This window comes from Hippopotamus amphibius, chromosome 7 (genome assembly GCF_030028045.1).
Source record: "Hippopotamus amphibius kiboko isolate mHipAmp2 chromosome 7, mHipAmp2.hap2, whole genome shotgun sequence".
NCBI classification, from domain to species: Eukaryota; Metazoa; Chordata; class Mammalia; order Artiodactyla; family Hippopotamidae; genus Hippopotamus; species Hippopotamus amphibius.
Window position 1 is genome coordinate 37,954,345 of NC_080192.1, and position 20,647 is coordinate 37,974,991.

Below are 20,647 nucleotides of genomic sequence, written 5' to 3' on the forward strand. Positions count from 1 at the left end.
GGTGAAAAATCATGATATTATCCATTCATCATTAAGAATGCTGGTGCAAGAAAATATGTTCATTATTTTGTTGAGCTGATGATTTACATTTATGAAATTTGTATTTTCCATATTAGAAATGTCTCAATTTACCCAATTCCTTAAAAAGTGTTAAAAGCAAGGGTTTCTGCAACTTTTTCAACATTATTCTAAATTATTTAATTGGATAATTTTCCCTTCTCCCTGATTTTTCCTCACAGAGAATTCTGGGCAGTCTTTTGCATGTCTGTGTATGTGTTAGAGAAGAGGGACAGTGTTAAGCATCTGAATTCTGGTGTTTTGGCACCAAATGCTTAGAAAAAAATTTTTCTACCAAGTGAGGAATCCTAGAACAGCTTCCTTGTGTCAGGTTTTGGGAGTATATGTCAGCATATTTATAAGACACAAAGAAATGGAGGGGGAAAGGAAGATGAACTGGAATCACCTGAAAAGTGGTTTTTATATTCTGTAGTTATAGAAGTTTCCATTTATAGATTTAAATGACTATGGCCTTGATAATTAATACCCAATTACTAGGTTGGTTGTTTGGATAGTAGTGTTACACTCAGTGGTCTTATTCTTATCGGAGCACACAGGGCCTCAACCAACCTTTCCTATTTAGCTCTTTCTCCTACTGTTCCCACTTTTTAATGGGATCACAGATGAGTGGAACTGTTTTGCATCCTTATGCTTTTGCATTCATTCTCTCTCTCTTTTCCCCTTTATCTGCTCATTGGACTTCTGCTCCATCCTGAAGTTCATCTGGCAGGTCACCTTTTTGTGAAGTCTTTTCTGATTGCTATCCAGAGTCGATCCTCACTTCTTTCTGCATGTCTCTATCATGATATGGTGTTATTTGGGGGTTTTTTATACATCTGCAGTTCTTATCATAATATGAACTTCTTTATGGTAGAAGTCATCATTATGATAGCAGATATTTGTGCCAGCCACTATTCTTAGTATTACACACATTCAATCAGTTTAGTATTCACAATTCAGTAAGACAGATACAGCATTTTACAAATGAGGACACTGAAAAACAGAGTTTAAGTGATTTGCCCAAGGTCACTTAGCTGTTAAATGTTGAATCCATATATATCATTGTCTGTCACATAGAGGAGCTTATTAATATTTAAGGTATAAGCAAATAGACCTGAGTTACAAGTTTTATCAAACATATGCATCAAATATGCATTTACTAAAATAATTTTGCTTTAAAAATTAATACAGCACCAGGGCTAAAGCAGTTAAAAACCATGTTCCTTACATATGAATATACCTTTACATATATACACATAACCTATATATTTAAGTAAAAAAACCCAAGTATTTAAAACCATGATCTTTAAAAAAGTTAAACTTTTTCAGGATATTATATGTGAAAATGTTATTGCTAATAAAACTTTTCATCTCAGTCATGTATAATGTAACTATATTCGCTCCTATTCTAGTGAAACTATCCTTTTGTTCCTGAAAAATTGAGAGTTCTTGCTGTATAAATGCTAAGAAGAGTTTCATGGTACCATTAATTTTGTTAAGTCCAGACCAATATTACTTAAGAAGCATAACCAAAAAGCTGTAGGAAATACCATTAATCTTCTCACATTTTTGTTATTATTCCCTGGGAGACTGAAATAATACAGTCCTGAATTCTTCAAGCCAATTATTTGATTCTTTGTTCACACACTAAAAAATTCATGAAAAAATAGAAATAAAGTTTTCGGTAACATTTAGAAATGTTTTATTTTTATAATACAAAATAACAATCTAAGTTAGGAAGGAGGCTCACAAGTTTTAAAATAGCTTGTAGATCTAATACATGCCTTATGTTTTAATGTAATTTCAACTTTATAGATATATGAAATGCTAAAAGCAATAAAATTAATCTTAACTTTAAAATACTGTTAAAGTGACAGGTTCTGTTCTCCATAATGTGATATAGCATTTATCCATGATCACTTAAGTAATACCTGTGTTTTATAGACTTATTTTTATCTGTTTTTTATTTTTAGACAGTTCTAAAAATAACATTTTTTTAAATAATTTCTGGAAACATCAAGTTTGGTTCTCAGGTTCATTTATACCACTCACATAAACTAATGTTAGGCAAATATGAAATGGAATTATTTAGTTTCTAAATCTAAAGTAGTTATTTAAATATAAAACAGCATTTATGGTACCACCCAAACCTCGTACACATAGAAAACCCGATGCATACAGCATTCTAGAGTCACATCTACATCTGGGTGACAGAGCAGAGAAAAAAACGGGGCCAGGCTGCCCTTGCTGGGGAGGTCTGAGGAGGAGCACCTTTTCCTGACACAGTAGGTGAATAATTCTGTTCAGGTTGCACCAGAGGCTGCCCAGTGTAACCTTACTATCCAAACAATCAACCTGGTAATTGGGTATTGATTATCAAGGCCAGAGTCCTTCATGGCCTTGCAAGTTTAAACTGGACATGAAATGTGACACATGAAACGACTGGAGGTCTGGCAATGTTGTGACAACTGCTAGTAACATACCGAAAATTCTTCTTGAAACTTTAGGTTGTTGTTTGTGCAAAGCTCTTCGACATGTTGCAGGAAGGATTTCTTGCTTATCGGCCTCCAGGCAAAGAAAGGTGAAAATGGAGTCATGTTAGGTTGAGTTCTTTCCCTTTAGCATGGGCACTGCCTTTACAGGTGACAAGTCAGAGGACAAGGGACATTTCAAAAGCATACTGCCCTTTAAAGTCACTCTGTCACATTTATAAAATTAGCTTTCCCCCTTTAAGTTCACTTTCTGTATATTTCACAGTACAGAAATCCTTCAAATTTTAAGTGACTTTAAATGAATGATTTAACATTTTAGTGAAGAACGTTTTTCAAGTAAATGTAAGGGCATAAAGTTATCATTGACTCCTAAAGCACATAATACCTCTTTGTCATACAGAAAACATTTTATACATTACAGGGTTTTAGAAGATATAAAATATTGCAGTGACCTCATTCTCATAACGACATGGTTTTTAAACCCTAAGGAGTTTAAATATCCCTGTATTACTTCCCAAGCTAAAATACAGACATGCAGGCTTCACCCCAGAGAGAGAGAAAGCATTTCTCCAGTTACCATGCAATTAGTCATGCTTTTATGATTTATATCCAGCTTGGAGGTTTTTCTAACAAACATACAAAAAAGGAACCACACATTAAGATACATCGAATCAGGGAATCTAGAGTTGATATTCAAAAAGAAGAAAAGATATTTAACAAACTTACTTGATGGATTTTCTATAACTAAGTAACCTGCAACAGAGATTGTGTTAAATGCATTATGAGTTGAGGGTACAGCTCTTTCTGAAAGAGTTCTAGATTAAAATCAGAAAAGGAGGATAAATCAGCAATGTATGTAACACGCTGTGCCTTTAACTAGTATTTGATCATTATTTTAAATTCCATGTCATTTTTGAAATTATATTATTTGGACCCAAATATGGCCAAATAATAACTGGGCTACTTTCTCAAGCTAAGAAAGTACTCTTTTATATTGTTAGGCATTTGGGTCATTACATCAGAAACAGGTCACTTTTTAATATATTGCATAGTATTTATTGGTCTAAAAACGTTAATATGAATTAAATTTTTTTCTTTGTTTATAAAGAGTGCTAAATCAGGGAGAGTGAATCTTTGAAAAATGACATCAAATTGCCTAAGTCTTGTTTCATGAGTGAGTTTTCATGAGTATATATGATAGTCATTTCAGTTATTTCAGATGTACATATCTTTTGTGACAGTTCATTGGTCAAGTTATTTATACTGTGAAAAAAATTGAAATAATTTTTAACAGCTAAATAGACTGTAACAAATTCAGAGATGGGAACATCTTTAATAACATTTGTCATGCACAACAAATTAGCACTGCAAAAAACACAAAAGGCACAAAGTATGATGAAATAAAATGAAGAACATGTACCTTTATGACAGCTTTTAATATTAAAAACTTTAGGGATGATTTTACTATATTTCTTAAGTGACAGATATTTACAAGAGGATGTGGTTTTTGAAGTAAAGGACAAACAAAAAGATTGAAAAATGTGGCTTAAATACTATGAAAATGGTCACAAAGGGGTATGTTCAATGAAGAAAACATGAGTCAAAAGAGTGTATTTTATTACAGTACAGGGATTGGTGAAAAATAAGGAGGTGCTGGAGCAAGTATTATCGAGAAGAATGGTAGAATACTTGATTAATGCTATAGGTGTCCCCAGGCAGAAGGAAGTGTCTCTCAGCATCTTGGGGTATAACCTAGTAGAGCAACCCATAATCACCATAGCATCACAGTGATAAATAGCAATGTTAGAGTGAAGTCTTGGTGGAGGGGCTTGTGGGCTTCTCACAATACCTTAGAGTGATTCTAAGGATGCAACAGAGAAATTCGAACTCTAACTAGATGGATATGGAGATGGCTGAGTGGGATATTGAATCAGAAGAATCCTTAATTTGGGGTCAGGAAAACAGAGTATATGAATTGGAGGCCCTGGAAAGATTTCTGACACATGTAGTGGGGACTGAGGCCACAGTCAATCCCCTTTGAAAATAATTACCCCTCAGCAAAAACCAGCCAAAAAAAAAAACAAACAAACCCATGAGCTAGACTCACACTACCCAGTCCCTTTAAGATGCCTGATGCTCCAATGTCCCTATGCCATGATATTCCTCGGAAATAGGAAAGGAATGAAGGTCAGGTTGAGCAAATCTTAATGAATGGAGTTTAAGATAGAAGTGATGAGATACATGAATTGGCAAGATCATTTTCCCTGCTGCCACGAGAAATAGAAATTTTAGAGTTGTGTGGAGATCATTTTTATAATAGCAGGGAACATTATTCAGTTTGTGACTGGTAAAATTCAGACACTACAACTGATTGATGACAGGCTCATGGTCCACCTACTTAAGGATTGTCAGACAGTCATCCTGTAGTGGGGAGATTCTCCAGAGGATCCAGGATTATTTGAGGTAGTACTGGCAAAAATATTTTTACTGGGCTATCTAGAATGTGAAATAGAGCTAGTTTGTAGAGCAAGAAATAGCTGAAGCACCAGGTTATTATTCAAATCCTTGTGTATTTTCATTAATGATCTATTCTCATTTAGAAATTATGATTAATACTTTTTAGTCAATTTCATTTCGGTGAAGAACTCCACAAAAGGGTGCTTTTATTTTACTATTATTTTATTTCGCATTTGAAAGATCTCTCTAGAGATACTGATTTTAAACTGTAACTGGCTAGCTGTTGGATTTGGGTGGGTACTTATGAATTCTTTTCTTATAAAAACACAATGCCTTTTTTGGCTGCAAATACTGATCCAACAGTTATTATCTTGAGCAAGTTACTTAATCTTTCTTAGTTCCTAATTTAGAGAATAGAGCAAATATATATAAATCAAGCTCATATATATTAAATGCTAGGAAACACCCACCCCTGGCTTTGGAAGCAGTGCATAAATGTTAGTTACTATCATTAGTGTTATGATTGCTATTTCTAGTTTTATTGTAAAACTCAAGCTCCTCCTACTGATCTGTTCTACAGTTGATACTGATATAAAGAATGACTTTGTTTCTAAAAGAATATTCTAAATTTTACTCAAAACTCAGAAGACTAGATTGCACTAAATTTAGCAGCAAGATTTCCTATTGTATTCTTCCTAATCAGAGTCCCAGTATAAAGCGTGATCACAAATATTTTAAAGCCAAGTTTGGTTTTCTAGTTCTCAATTCAAATTCTAAATAAATCCCTAATAATATAAAGGCTATAATAATTGGGCTTTCATATTATCATGTGAAAGCACTTCTAATCTTGCCTGCGTTTATTACATTATTCCTTATAACTACCCTTCGCATTACCCTGTTTGCACTCCAGATATTTTCTTACTCTCAGGTTCTACCATTCCAGGTGTTTTCCCACAACCGGATTCTGCTGATTGCTTAATAGCCGATTCAAGTGTTAACTCCTCCATGAACCTTACCCTGTTCTATTACAGAGAAAATAATTTCTTCCTTCTATGAAACTAAATTTCTGTGGACAAATCACCTCCCACCTTCTATTATGGCTATATAAGTACATATATTAAGGACACATGTATTGAGGTTCATGTATGCTTGAAAGCAGGGGAAGGATTTAACACTTGGCCTACTGCAAGTCCCTCATAAACTTATTTGTAGTAGACAGTGAATAAATCATTGTTAAAGATACAATTGTGGATGAATTGAGACTAAGAGACATAGTAGGCTAAATACAACTGCTCTGATTATTATGAGAGAATATCTGAATTAAATGAATTTTCCACAAAGATATTAAGCAATTGAGAATTCTCAGAAGGTCCATCTAAAAGGTTTAAATAAGTATGATCAATAGATGTATTAATAAACAGTATACAAATCTAAATAAAGCCATATCAGATCCTCTCACATTAGAAGTTAATAGGTGCTAGATAGAAATTACATGAACAATAAAATCACTCTTGTCTACACAAGTAATTAAAAAAATAGGTTTTAAAACATAAGATCTGTTTGGCTTTATGTATTTTTCAGTATCACTCTCTTTATCTAAAACCAATCATTTTACATAAGCTATTCTTCACATTTGTATTTACATAATGTGAGAAACAAGGCTTCTAATAGGCTTTTTTTATGTAATTTTCCAGTCTATGCTTACCTTACGTTTATATGTGAAATGAAATCAAAATACCTATCTGGATAGCTTAAATCAAGAAGACATTTTGGCATAAATTACCTGTTTGAAATAAAATTAGTTTTTTTGTTTTTGTCTGTAATCCGCATGTCATTGCCTTGATAATTAGCCTCATAGTCTATGAGTGTATTTTTCTCTTAAGTATTGGCTGCATTCTAAATTTTATTCTTCTTTGAAGTTTTAAAGTTTTATTTGTAAATAGGAAAAAACAGTAATTTGGACAACTTATGCAGGGAATTAGAAAAGAAGGTGGCATATAATATGAAGAAAATGCATTGACTTGTTACTGATGAAGAAATTAAATTCCTTTAAGGAAAATTATTTGGTTAGATAAGCATTAAAAAACCTCATAGAAATTAATGTATATGAAAATCAACAATGTTATTTCAGAAGGTGTGCTATTTTCAAATAAAGTGATCTATGGAGACACTCAAAGAGACTCAAAAAACTTTTTTATTAACGTTTTAAAAAAAACAAAAAATTGTTACATGGAGAGCATTTTAGACTGGTATAGTACTCTTATTATTTTATTCACTTACAATAGTGAAGTATACTGTCAAATCATATTCAGTTCATTAGTGTATAAATCAGTTTGGGAATTGTCCAGATTTCAACAAGATAACTGACCATTTTCCAATATAAAGGGCTAACCACTTATTATTATGTGAATCTTAGCTTAAATCCTATGCCCTTTTGTTGAAAAGGGTATTATTTCATGTCTGGGCTTATTTTTTTTTTCAAAGTCTATCAAAAACTTAAATTCCACTCAGATTACTCTTGACTGATCCAGAGAGGAACCATTTATTTATGTTGGCAGTGGTGATTGAAGACCATATTGTCACAGAGACTCAGCTTTACCTCAGGGTCAATTAGTTGAAATCTATAGGGAATTAAAATATAGTGCAAATAGAGGGCCATAGATGATAGCCTATAGATGAGCAGCTTAAATCAGCATTACCAGTGGCATAGGACAAATTGAGAAACTGTGTTTTCTACTTAGTTAAGTTAGGTTAAAAAGAACCTCAGATTTTATTGCTTTAATGTAAAAATATGTATTTGTCACACTAACATGTACTTCATATTCAACTAAAGATTTTTGAAGAAACTGTCTTTCTGGTAAAACATGTTAATTGATCTTTCCAAGCTTTGTAAAATATTGAGTGTGAGGTTTTTAGTTTATATATTTCAATTCACTAATCATTCCAACATATACATTTATTTCTACAATGATATTCTGTTACTTATCCAAAGCATTTACTGTAATGCTTTCAAAGGGATCTTAATTTTTGTTTTTTCCTATTGTTTTTATGTGTGATAGGCTTTAAAAGAGTATCCTTTCAGACCCTCCTCCTTTCTTTTGTCAAATCATCAATGACTTTTCTCTGGTCCTCAATACAAATAAAAAATATTATCCCAACCAATGGCTAGTACTGTACAGTTGACTCTAAAACTTCACTTTATAAGGTAAACATGCCACCTAAATAAGTAACATGTTTTTCTCATGTAATTAGAAAAATAATCAATTAGTAAGTGATACCTAAGTACTTTCTCAGCATGTCTCCTTATATCTGTAGGGACAAATAGGTTTTAAAGGAGCTTAGCTCTTTGAAGGGCAGCTCGTTAGAGGCAGTGCCCCTTCCTTTTTCATCACAGTATTTCCAGTGCCTGACACTTGTAGGTGCCCAATTGATATTTCTTTTATTCAGAGAAGGTGAAATGGACTTTTAAATACGCATATGAAAGCAACATTCTTTCTAACGTCAGAGGTGAGAGAAGATTTCTGGGGTGGCAAGAGTTGAATTTTCCTTATTACTAATCCTCTCCATGTTAGCACATGTGAAAACAAATTCTTGACAGATTCTTATTTTGTAAACGACGTATTCTAAATTAAAACTGTGGTCATCAACCTAGGACAATAGGGCAGAAGCAATAGAGAGGATGAAGAGACTGCCAACAGCTGTGTGAAGAGATAGGTGAAGGTTCTCAGTGAGGGGAGATGAAGAGGAGACAGATGACTTAACACCATCTAAAAAGTCCTGATAGCCTGAGCTGTTAGCTTGCCAGGCAGGTAAGCACAGAAATTCCTCTGTCAGGGATTAGAAGGTGACCTCAAAAAACTAGATTTGAAAGAAGACCACACCTGTTTTAACTATCGTGATTTATGTAGAGGTGTTTAAAAGTTCTGATTCACCCAAACTATTAAGTTTAGTTCTATCAAAGTAGAAGCTCTGACTGAGCAGGACACTGTTCATTGATTCTAGGAGAAGAAAATGTGGTGATAGAAGAGAGAGAATGAGGGTTTGATAAAAATGGAAGCATTTTTCTCTGAGATACTAATGGCATAAAGCAAAAAATAAAAGTGAAAGGATTTTGTTTAATGATGACAAAGAAAGAACACTGAGCAGAGTTGCTCAACCAGACTATTTGTGAGTCTGGAATGCTGAGAGGTCAGCTTTGAGTGCTGGCTGCAAATGGATATTTTCTGTGTGATGTGATCACTGAAATCTTTAGTTCAAGAGTATCTTACTTTGACAAATGTCTGAATCTAATCAAGCAGGTCCTTTGAGGAAAATGTATCTTCATGAAACTATTTTAATTCTGTCAGTGGGAACTTGGCAATTAGTTAATAAGAAACTAAAACGAGGTTAGCTATGAGTCCAAAATGCAGAATGTGATTAGAGTAGAAAAGGGCCTGGCTTCCTCGGTTTTAATCACGCTGAGTACTATGCACGGTCAGTGAGAATGTCAGGAGTCTTGGCCCCATCCAGCTTTGTGGCTCATGGGGAATAAGTCCTCTGTAGTAGATCTGGGATCTTGAAATCAAATGCATTTTCATTTTCTGCCTCCATTCATATCCTTTACATGAAAAAATTGAGTATCTCTGGGGCATTCAATCAATTGTGGGGTCCCTGCTAATGCTGACATTTTGCTAGGCTATCTTCAGGATGTATACAGCGATTTTTATCCTAGGATACAAATGGCATGTCTGGGCATTAGGGGGTGCCTGAAAGCATGCACAGTTGGCTATCCATTGGTCAGGGTAGAAGTCAAAATTCTATGAAATGTGCTGCTGGGTGTATGCCCCTGAGTCAGAGGACAGGGAATGTCATCGTTTTGGTCCTTACAGATTACCATCTGCAGTAGTTGAAATGAGCTTGTGTGAAGTGTGAACCCAGACTCCACGCATCAGAGAACTCAACTCTTGTGTCATCATAATAATAGGACAAGAAGCATGTGAAGAAATCTAGGTAAAAACTTATTTTACTATCAAAGTTAACATGTATAACACAGCAAATTCTTAGGACATGCACATTGTGAGTCAATGTGCATTTTGATTAAGGTTAACTTTACCATATCAATAGCATGCAGCATCGCAGAGGACACTTAGTAAGTAGAAGGTTTAGAGTATTTTGTTTTACGTTTTTTTTTGGCTTTGGAAAAAAACAGCATATTAAATAACAAAACACTTCATATCATGTATTTTAAAATACAGAGCACACCACCTAAAAAGATTAAAATAATCACAGCAGAGCTCTGCATCTCCATAGTAACTTACTGGATGACAAAAATCTCCTTTCGTCTAAAGAAAAATGAAGAGTATCTGGAAGTAAAGATTCATTATTTATTTAGTATAAAAACACATTACATTGTTTTTGATTTGCTGCTATAAGAACATGAGCATTAAATACCTTAAATTTCATCCTACTGTAGTACATTTCTTGTCGCAAATCCACATTTTGTCCAGACATTTCTTGTCTGGATTCACGTATTTTTGCCATTGCTTGCAAAATAGTTTAAGACAGAAGTAAAATTAATGACCAGAATCTGTCAAAGAGCTGGTGGCAATTAAAATGCTAATAATTTTACAAAGAATTTCATATATCCGTCAAATTTTATGTATTCTTACTGAAGTCACAAGAATTGCACTACTAAAGATTTTCCAGTTTCTGCAAGATTGAACCTACACTAAAATACCATCATTCCTTTGCCCCATATCACTAGAGAATAAGTAATTCAAAAGAAGCAGTTCTTCCCTTAGGATCATTCTCTGAATAGAAAATGCTACTTGAAGAAGGATATCATGGGCCCTTATCTTATGTGGGTTTATACAGATCTCATCTAGTATACTTCAGAGTTAAATACACATGCGTGTGCGTGCGCGCACACACACACACACACAATTATAGGTGTATGTTGATACTCCTCAATCAAACTGACCTGGGCTATCATCTTGACTGTCCTGTTTACTAGATGCATGACCTTGGACAGCTACCTAAATTCTCTAGGCATCTTCTATTTTTCATCTGTAAAATGAGGGTAAAGAGTGCCTACCACAAAAGATTGAATGAGTTGGGTGAGATCATTACATACAAAACTTAACAGATAGTAATTGCTCATGAACAGTAGCAATTACTGTGTTAGTAAACCTTGTATATGAAAGATTGGGGTCATTTTTAAGTTTACAAGTAGTATAAATAACAATAATACCAGTGTATTTTGCTTTACAGTTTACAAAACACATTCTTAGGATTCTTTTAAATGGTAAGCTTCCTGAAGGCATACATAAGTAATAAAAATTTGACATGCAAACTTCTAAAGTTATTGAAGGAAGAAAGATATTCTTCAAATAGCCTTTCAATTCTTTGCTTCATTTAATTGAGAATTTTAATTCCATTCATGATTACTTGATTGTGTCTTGAGTCTTTTTTTTTTTTTTTTTTAATGGCTGTGTTGGGTCTTTGTTGCTGCGTGTGGGCTTTCTCTAGTTGTGGTGAGTGGAGCACAGGCTCTAGGCACACAGGCTTAAGTAGTTGCGGCATGTGGGCTCAGTAGTTGTGGCACATGGGCTTAATTGCTCCACAGCATGCAGGATCTTCCCGGGCCAGGGATCGAACCCCTGTCCCTTGCATTGGCAGGTGGATTCTTAATCACTGCGCCACCAGGGAAGTCCCTTGAGTATTAACATAATGCACCATTACATTCATTCAGCTAAAATAGGCAAGATAACTAGTATGGAATGGTGCCCAAAATCTGGGGGGAAGAATTGAGGACTAGAAGAAAAGGAATGTCTGTCAAATAAGAATATTAGTGACATTGATTAATATTATTCTATTTTTCTTCTGATTTAGTCACCAGAAGAAACAAAACTTCTAACTTAATTAGGTATAGAAAGGAGACAGTGAGAATTAAAAAATTTTTAGCCAATAGTATCTTTATCTTTTGAAAATTCTGTTGGGTTATTTAATTTTAAGTGTTATGACTCCCTTGGGAAGGCAACCTGTGTTACAGTTAAATTAGTTAAAAGCAAACCACAGGGTCAGTTAGGCTCAGCAATGTTTTTCCCTTTAAAATTATATCTTTATTCCTTTAAACTTTCCCAAGAGTTTAATCCTAGATTCAATATAGGGTATTTTTTTAGAAATATTGGTAATCTGTACAATTAAAATATTGTATTTTTTCAACTTCACTGGAATTTTTTTAAATTTAAGTATGGTTGAATTACAGTGTTGTGTTTCATGTGTACAGCACAGTGATTTCATTATATATATGTATATACACACACACACATATATATATATATTTTCACATTCTTTTCCCTTAGAGAGTGTTACAAAATATTGAGTATAGTTCCCTGTGCTATACCATAGGTCCTTGTTGGTTATCCACTTTATATGTAGTAGTGTGTGTGTGTTAATCCTAAACTCCTAATTCATCCTTTGCCCCTCCCTTTCCCCTTTGGTGACCATAAGTTTGTTTCTATGTCTTTGAGTCTATTTCTGTTTTGTAAATAAGTTCATTTGCATCTTTTTTTTTAGATTCCACATATAAGCGATATCATATGATACTTGTCTTTGACTTACTTCACTTAGTGTGATAATCTCTAGGTCCATCCATGTTGCTGCAAATGGCATTATGTGGTTTTTTTTATCACTGAGTAATATTCCACTGTGTGTGTGCATGTGCACTCGTGTATATATGTCACATCTTCTTATCCATTCATCTGTTGATGGAAATTTAGATTGCTTCCATGTCTCAAATGTTGTAAATACTGCTGCTCTGAATACCGGGGTGCATGTATCTTTTCAAATTAGAATTTTCTCTGAATATATGCCCAGGAGTGGGATTGCAGGATCATATGGTTACTCTATTTTTAGTTTTTTAAGAAACCCTCCATACTGTTCTCCATAGTGGCTGCACCAACTTACATTTCCACCAACAGTGCAGGAGGGTTCCCTTTTCTCCACACCTTCTCCAGCATTTACTGTTTGTAGGTTTTTTGATGATGGTCATTCTGACCTGTGTGAGGTGATACCTCATTGTAGTTTTGATTTACATGTCTCCAGTAATTAGTGATGTTGAACATCTTTTCATGTGCTTTGTGGACATCTGTATGTCTTCAATGGAGAAATGTCTATTTAGATCTTCTGCCCACTTTTTGATTGGGTTGTTTGCTTTTTTGTTATTGAGCTGCATGAGCTGTTTGTGTATTTTGGAGTTTAATCCCTTGTCAGTCACTTTGTTTGCAGATATTTTCTCCCATTCTGTGGGTTGCCTTTTTGTTTTGTTTATGGTTTCCTTTGCTGTGCGAAAGCTTTTAAGTTTAATTAGGTCCCATTTGTTTGTTTTTATTTCCCTTACTCTAGGAGGTGGATTAAAAAAAGATATTGCTGTGATTTATGTCAGAGAGTGTTCTATCTATATTTTGCTCTAAGGGTTTTATAGTGTCTGGCCTTAGCTTTAGGTCTTTAATCCATTTTGAGTTGTGTGTGTGTGTGTGTATGGTGTTAAAGAGTGTTCTAATTTCATTCTGTTACATGTAGCTGTCCATTTTTCCCAGGACACTTACTGAAGAGACTGTCTTTCCTTCACTGTACATTCTTGCCTCCTTTGTCATAGATTAGTTGACCATAGGTGCGTGGGTTTATCTCTGGACTTTCTATCCTGTTCCACTGATCTGTATTTCCATTTTTGTGTCAGTACCATACAGTTTTGATGACTGTAGCTTTGTAGTATAGTCTGAAGTCAAGGAGCCTGATTCCTCCAGCTCCATTTTTCTTTCTCAAAGATTGCTTTGGCTATTTGGGGTCTTTTGTGTTTCCATACAAACTGTAAAATATTTTTGTTATAGTTCTGTGAAAAATGCCACACATTAATTTTATAGGGATTGCATTGAATCTGTAGATTGCCTTGGGTAGTATAGTCATTTTGACAATATTGATTCTTCCAATCCAAGAATATGGTATATCTTTCCATCTGTTTTTATCATCTTCAGTTTCTTTCATCAGCGTCTTATGGTTTTAAGAGTACAGGTCTTTTGCCTCCTTAGGTAGGTTTATTCCTTGGTATTTTATTCTTTTTGATGTGATGATAAATGGGAGTGTTTCCTTAATTTCTATTTCTGATCTTCCATTGTTAGTGTATAGAAATGCAACATATCTCTGTGTACTAACTTTGTATCCTGCAACCTTACTGAATTTGTTATGCTACTAGTTTTCCGGTGGCATCTTTAGGGTTTTCTATGTATAGTATCTTGTTATCTACAAAATAGTGACAGTTTCACTTCTTCTTTTCCAATTTGGTTTCCATTTGTCTTTTTCTTCTCTGATTGCTGTGGCTAGGACTTCCAAAACTATGTTTTATAAAAGTGGTGAGAGTGGGCATCCTTGTCTTGTTCCTGTTCTTAGAGGAAATGCTTTCAGCTTTTCACCATTGAGCATGATGTTAGCTGTGGGTTCTCCATACATGACCTTTATTATGTTGATGTATTTTCCCTTTATGCCCAGTTTCTGAAGTTTTTATCATAAATGGGTGTTGAATTTTACCAAAATCTTTTTCTGCATTTATTGAGATGATCATATAATTTTTATTCTTCAATTTGTATCACTGATTGATTAGCAGATATTGAAAAATCCTTGCATCCCTGGGATAGACCCCAGTTGATCATGGTATATGATCCTTTTAATATAATGTTGGATTCAGTTTTCTAGTATTTTTTTGAGGATTTTTACATCTGTGTTCATCAGTGATCTTGGTCTGTAGTTGTTTTTGTGTGTGTGTGTGGCATATTTGCCTGGTTTTGGTATCAGTGTGATGGTGGTCTCATAGAATGAGTTCAGAAGTGTTTCTTCCCCTGCAATTTTTTGGATGTTTCAGAAGGATAGGTGTTAATTCTCTAAATGTGTGGTAGAATTTGTCTGTGAAGCCATCTGATCCTGGACTTTTGTTTGTTGGAAATTTTAAAATCACAGATTCAATTTCATTACTTGTAATTGGTCTGTTCATATTTTCTGTTTCTTCATGGTTCAGTCTTGGAAAGTTGTACCTTTCTAAGAATTTGTCCATTTCTTCTAGGTTTGATTGGCATGTAGTTGCTTGTAGTAGTTTCTCATGGTCCTTCGTATTTTTGTGGTGTCCGCTGTAACTTTTCCGGTTTCATTTCTAATTTTATTAATTTGGGCCCTCTTCCTTTTTTTCTTGATGAGTCTGGTGAAAGTTTTATCACCTTTGTTTATCTTTTCAAAGAACCAGCTTTTAGTTTCATTCATCTTTTCTATTGTTTTCTTTGTCTCTATTTCTGCTCTGATCTTTATGATTTCTTTCCTTCTAGAAACTTTGGGTTTGGTTTGTTCTTCTTTCTCTAGTTGCTTTATGTATAAGATTAGGTTATTTATTTGAGATTTTTCTTGTTTCCTAAGGTAAGCTTGTATGGCTATAAACTTCCCTCCTAGAACAGCTTTTGTTGCATCCCATAGGTTTTGGATTATTGTGTTTTTATTTTTTGATTTCCTCCTTGATTTCTTCAGTGATCCAGGCTCAGCAATTTTAAAGAGACAAGTCTACGTTACCAGTGTGTGTATGCTCATCTTGCTAATATTTCCTGCTAGAAATGTTTCTCCCTTCAGTGTGTTAATGGCTGTGTTTTGAAGGAGCCATCACAAAACGTACTTTTGTTCATTTGTTTATCAAATAGCAAAACCCAAGAGTTATTTTCTAATCTGCTGAATGTGGAATAGATGAGCACAAATATTAAGTATTCTTCCTAAGAAATACAGCTTGTGTTCACTAAACTTATATAGAAAATGTGCATAATGAAATGTCATTATCATTCTAAATAAGAATTTAAAACATTTTCTTGGCATATCCCAGAATGTTCTCATGGATTTATAGAGTATTAAATCTTTGAATTTCATTCTCTTTCAAGAAGAAAAGAATGAGAGAATTCTTCAGGTCCTTTTTGAAACAAGGTGTAATATAATCAAATCCTGAGAGTTTATACATATAAAAATTATAGGAAGAAACTTAAAATGTATACAAATATACACGCAGATTATAAAATAATTTCTTAACTACAAAACCGTAAATCCAAAAGAGGATTAGTACGAACTATTGTAGTGACCATTTTTGGTCAACTAGATAACAGCCTAAAATTAATATTTTAACTACTGAATAGATATTTTATCATTTCTGTTCTGGACATGTTAAAGACATATAACACTGAGAAAAACTGCAAGTCCAATTAGCATGAAGAAAGTGGGAAGCTTGGAAGGAAAAGAATATGCCTATGCCTCAAGTAAAAAGAGCATATGTTAGTTGGGCAGATTTAAAGGAAATTCTCTACTTTCTTTCTTGTAAATAACAAGGACATATGACGTAAGTTACTCAGCAATTTGGACGCTAACTCAAACTCCTTGATTCTTCACTTTTGGAATCTACCGTCAGTCTTTGTGGCTCTACCCTCATCAGACATTGTATGGCTTGAATAGATGTAGATTTTCCAACACCTGAAATACAGGTGAAGAGCTTTAGAGCCTCACTGAAGAATGACTGCATGCATATGTGCACATGGCTAATTATGAAAATTACTCTTTTTTCTAGTTTTATTGTCTAATGTATTAGTGACTTTATTAACATGAAAAACCATCAATAATAATTTGTAGATAGATCTCTATAATGAAAATAATTCATTACCCAAACCACATGATAGTTATTTTAATAAATTTCTGTAGTAAATCCAACAAAGCATATAGTATGTGCGATTAGAATTACTAATAAGAAAGTTTTTACAGTCACAGTTACTAGAATCATAGCAAATAAATGAGAAAGCAAAAAGCATGAAAACTAAAATTTCTAACTTTGCTATGACTAGTGGTAATATATACCAGTGTTCTATGTGCAAAAATAGATAAAAATTATTTGAAGTATATTTTAAAGGCAATTCTACATCCATTTACAAATAAAGTGACATATATAAACAATCTATACAGTATTTGCCCACCTTTTCCATTAGCTGTCATGACAGTCATTGTTTAAAAAATATGTATCTTATTCCTTTTTGATAATTGCTGTGTTCAGCAGTGGAGTAGGGGGCAAGCTGTGAAAACACATAGAGCTTAGGGGATCTGACCTCACATAGCCTCTTTAGAATGGTAACCTCCTCAAAAAAGAATACTTTCTCCAATACTGACTGGCTTTTTCACTTTAGCTCCTAAAGATCTACTTACTAAAGACTTTTGGGGGATTAATAAAGATTCTTAAAAAATGCTGTAAAACTGTTTGGTTGCTTAGAAATTCACATTTTAGTATGACCAGACTCAATTGCACTCAAAGATTTGTAGTTTTATCCTTTGTACACTTTCATGTGTTGAAGAAAGAGATGGAGGTCCCAGGCCTGAATTGAGAAAGGAGTGTGGAAAGGGAGTTGGGCCTACAGGGGTAAAGGATAAGAAACTTCCTTTTACTATGCAGTACGACCCTTATAGAACTGAGACATAGCCTAATACTAATAATGCTCTATTGCTGCTATGATATAACTTTGGCAAGTTACCCTACAAATCTATTGATCACATATAGAAAACTATGTCCTGGTTAATATGTACCCATCTTACACATAGTCTTTGGAGCACTATCCATTTTAGGTAGGAACAACCTGTATTAGAACATAAAAAAATGTAGGTAAATATAAAGAAGTTTTCATATCCAACAAACCAAATTTCTTTGTGATTTTGAATAACTGAAACTGAGTAACTTTCATTTTGTAGCATGTGGAGGGACCTTGCTTATCAGATACTTCCCTCTATAGCACATATTAGATATTTTCACATATGCTGGAAATAGTTTTGCAAAGTCAATCTATTAGGTAAAGACCAGCTTTGGTAAATGACAACTATAAATGATAAATTCCTTTTTAAGTTTAAGATCTTTGATGACATGTTTTCAGAGTTAGTAATAATTTCTAAAAATTTAACACAATGCTAAAATACTTTGTAACAGTTGTCATGTGCTTGAAAGCATCACAAAATATTGAGGCTGATAAGAATCTAAACTTAAAACAGTCTGATGATCATTTTTATAAAATAATTTTGTGAATTATCTTAATAGAAGTTTTTTTAAGTATGCCAACATTTTGAATAATTTATAACTTTAAAAGAATCTAAAATTATCTTTACAATTAAGCACTCTCCTTTTTCCAATACATATTGATGCCATATTTAGTACACATGTTTTTACTTTTCCTTTCAACGGTAATTTTCACTTTGTATTTAATTCTTAAATACTAAGCAATTTAAAAATGAAGTGTTACTATACAATTTAGACTTTTAATGTAATTTTATACTAAAATAAGGAGCTATAAAAAAGGCTTTTATAAAAATATGAACAATATCAAGTAGTTACAAATTTAACTTAATTTTTGATTAAAAAATGTAGACACCTCCAGAAAATCCAGTGTAAAAAAAAAACCAATCATCTAAAGAGAATTATTAAACATAATTTTAAAGGTTTAATGTGTACAAATATTTGAGGGAAAAAAAAGCTTAGTTGAACATTAGAGTCCAAGGTTCATATTGAACTCCAAGTATTGGGAAGATTAAGTGATTCTCTGAACACCAGTGAGAAGTGTGTAGAAGATGGAGGTCACCCTTTGAAAGAAGATCTCTGTGACCTGTGTAAATAGGAGCCCCACAAACACTTCCAACAAGCATAGGTCAGAATAGGGTCATGGCTCCAGGCCCTCTGGACCACTGTTCGCCCAGAGGAGTGTGCTCACCGCGTTAATCTCTCGTCCTTCAGTTCCAGGTCTGCCACTGTGATGAGCTGATCCAGCTTGAATTTAGTGTCAATAATTTCTGCATCCCGAGGAGAGTATGTCCCACCTTCTTTCTGCTTCTGTCGAATTCTAAAATAAGTGTAGTGAAGTCCAAGAAGGGAATCATAGAAAGCACATGAAATTATATTTAGTTTTCTTTTTAAGAAAAGACATTAGTCAAATAATTTCTTTGTTGGGATCACTTCTCTGAATATGTTGCAGATTTACAGCTACTCAACTTCTTTTTCCCTGTTTTAATTCCATAGAGTGTATTCTACTCTGACTCTTTAACATGCTGTTTTTAATGAGAATTAGTTCATCAAAGCCCGAGCCATTGGCACATTTAAAGCATAGAACAAAGGAGACTGAGGCCGTGAGCTTATTTCTCCTCCCTCAAGATATCTCACAGATTTGTCATAAAAAGGAAATATGCCAATGTGGAGATAGCTCACTGCAGTCAGCATCAGTGCTAAAAGACAACACTCCATTGTTTTTGCATACATGAAATGTTTTCACATATGTGAAAATACATAAAATGTGCTTTGAATAGTCTCATTGCCTTTTTATAAAAAAAATTGTCAAGTATATAATATCTAAGTATAATGTAATTATATATTCTATATAATCTAAGAATATAATATATAACTAGAAAACTCAGGTTCAAAAATGTCACATAAATCTGAATCAAATCAAAGTCTCTTCATTTTGAGCCCTTTATGTGCTTATTTTTATATGACATGGTATAGTACAAAGTAATATTTAGCTATTCTCTTTTGTACTTCAAAAGTGTAATATATATTATGATTTATGTGTTGAGGATGATATAGAAAGTATAACATATGGTCCTTATGCTCAAAGACATAATTTAGTTGAGAAGTAGGATCTAAATGTAGAAAAAGCATAAAAAAGAAAAAAAAACTCAATACAACTTATAAAACAGTAATTGATTAGTTATATAAGTGATTACCACTATTAGTGTTTAGAGGAAATAAAAAGGAGGATTTGACTTGAGCATCCCAGGAGGAGGAGGAGGTGCACATTTCCGGTCAACTGAACAAAAGCAGAGCTGTCTGGAAACCTGCGGAGCGCTCAGGTGAGAACAGCCTCTGCTGGCTGAAGAGCCGGTATGTAGGAAAGTTGTAGGGAATAAGAGCGGGCCATTTCTTGCCACAAAAGGAGCTCATCCTGTAAAGAAACGATCTTAGAGCGGAAAAACCAATATGAGTGCAGTGGGTGCACATCCCTCGGGGACAAGGACCATATCTTACACCATAAGAGCTTAAAAGTGCCTAAAATAATGATGTTCTCTCAGCATCTTCTGGCTGAATCTGAGAACACTATCTGGTATAAGAAAAATATCTTTCAAGAGCCCTTCAAATTATCCATCAAAATGATAATTTAAAAGATTTAAGATGAAACAGAGGATGCTTGGCAAACAGAATACAGGACAACATTCTTCAGATAAAATAGAGCCTATGGAGCTACTTAGGAAATTAATATAACGGTTATTTTTACAAACATAAGGTCCCTTTAATGCAGCAGTCTACCTTATGAAACTACATTTTAGAATCACAGCTAAGATTTCCCCCAAGGTCCTATAAACAACAGGGGAGTTGAGAGACTGATACTGAGAAATTGAAAGGACACTTAGAAAACATGGTACAGATATTTTGGTAAAGTAAACATGAGAAAGGGGCCCATCATATAAAGAAGTTGGACATTTTTAAAATGTTGTCCTTACTGGAAAAATGATCTCTTCTGCACAAACTCTAAAATTTAGACCTGATTAAAATATTTTTAATTAAACCTTTCAGA

The 20,647-nt window shown here is 33.8% G+C and overlaps 1 protein-coding gene across 1 annotated transcript in view; it reads right to left on the reverse strand.

The window, feature by feature from the left end:
- Positions 1-20,647, reverse strand: part of PTPRQ (protein tyrosine phosphatase receptor type Q) — a 197,521-nt gene that overhangs the window by 23,578 nt on the left and 153,296 nt on the right. Inside the window, exons 35-37 of the mRNA XM_057740406.1 lie at positions 18,794-18,922; positions 3,276-3,302; positions 2,541-2,622 (exon numbers count right to left, since the gene is read on the reverse strand). Of these exons, the coding sequence (XP_057596389.1) occupies positions 2,541-2,622; positions 3,276-3,302; positions 18,794-18,922 (238 nt within the window). The remainder of the gene's footprint in view (positions 1-2,540; positions 2,623-3,275; positions 3,303-18,793; positions 18,923-20,647) is intronic.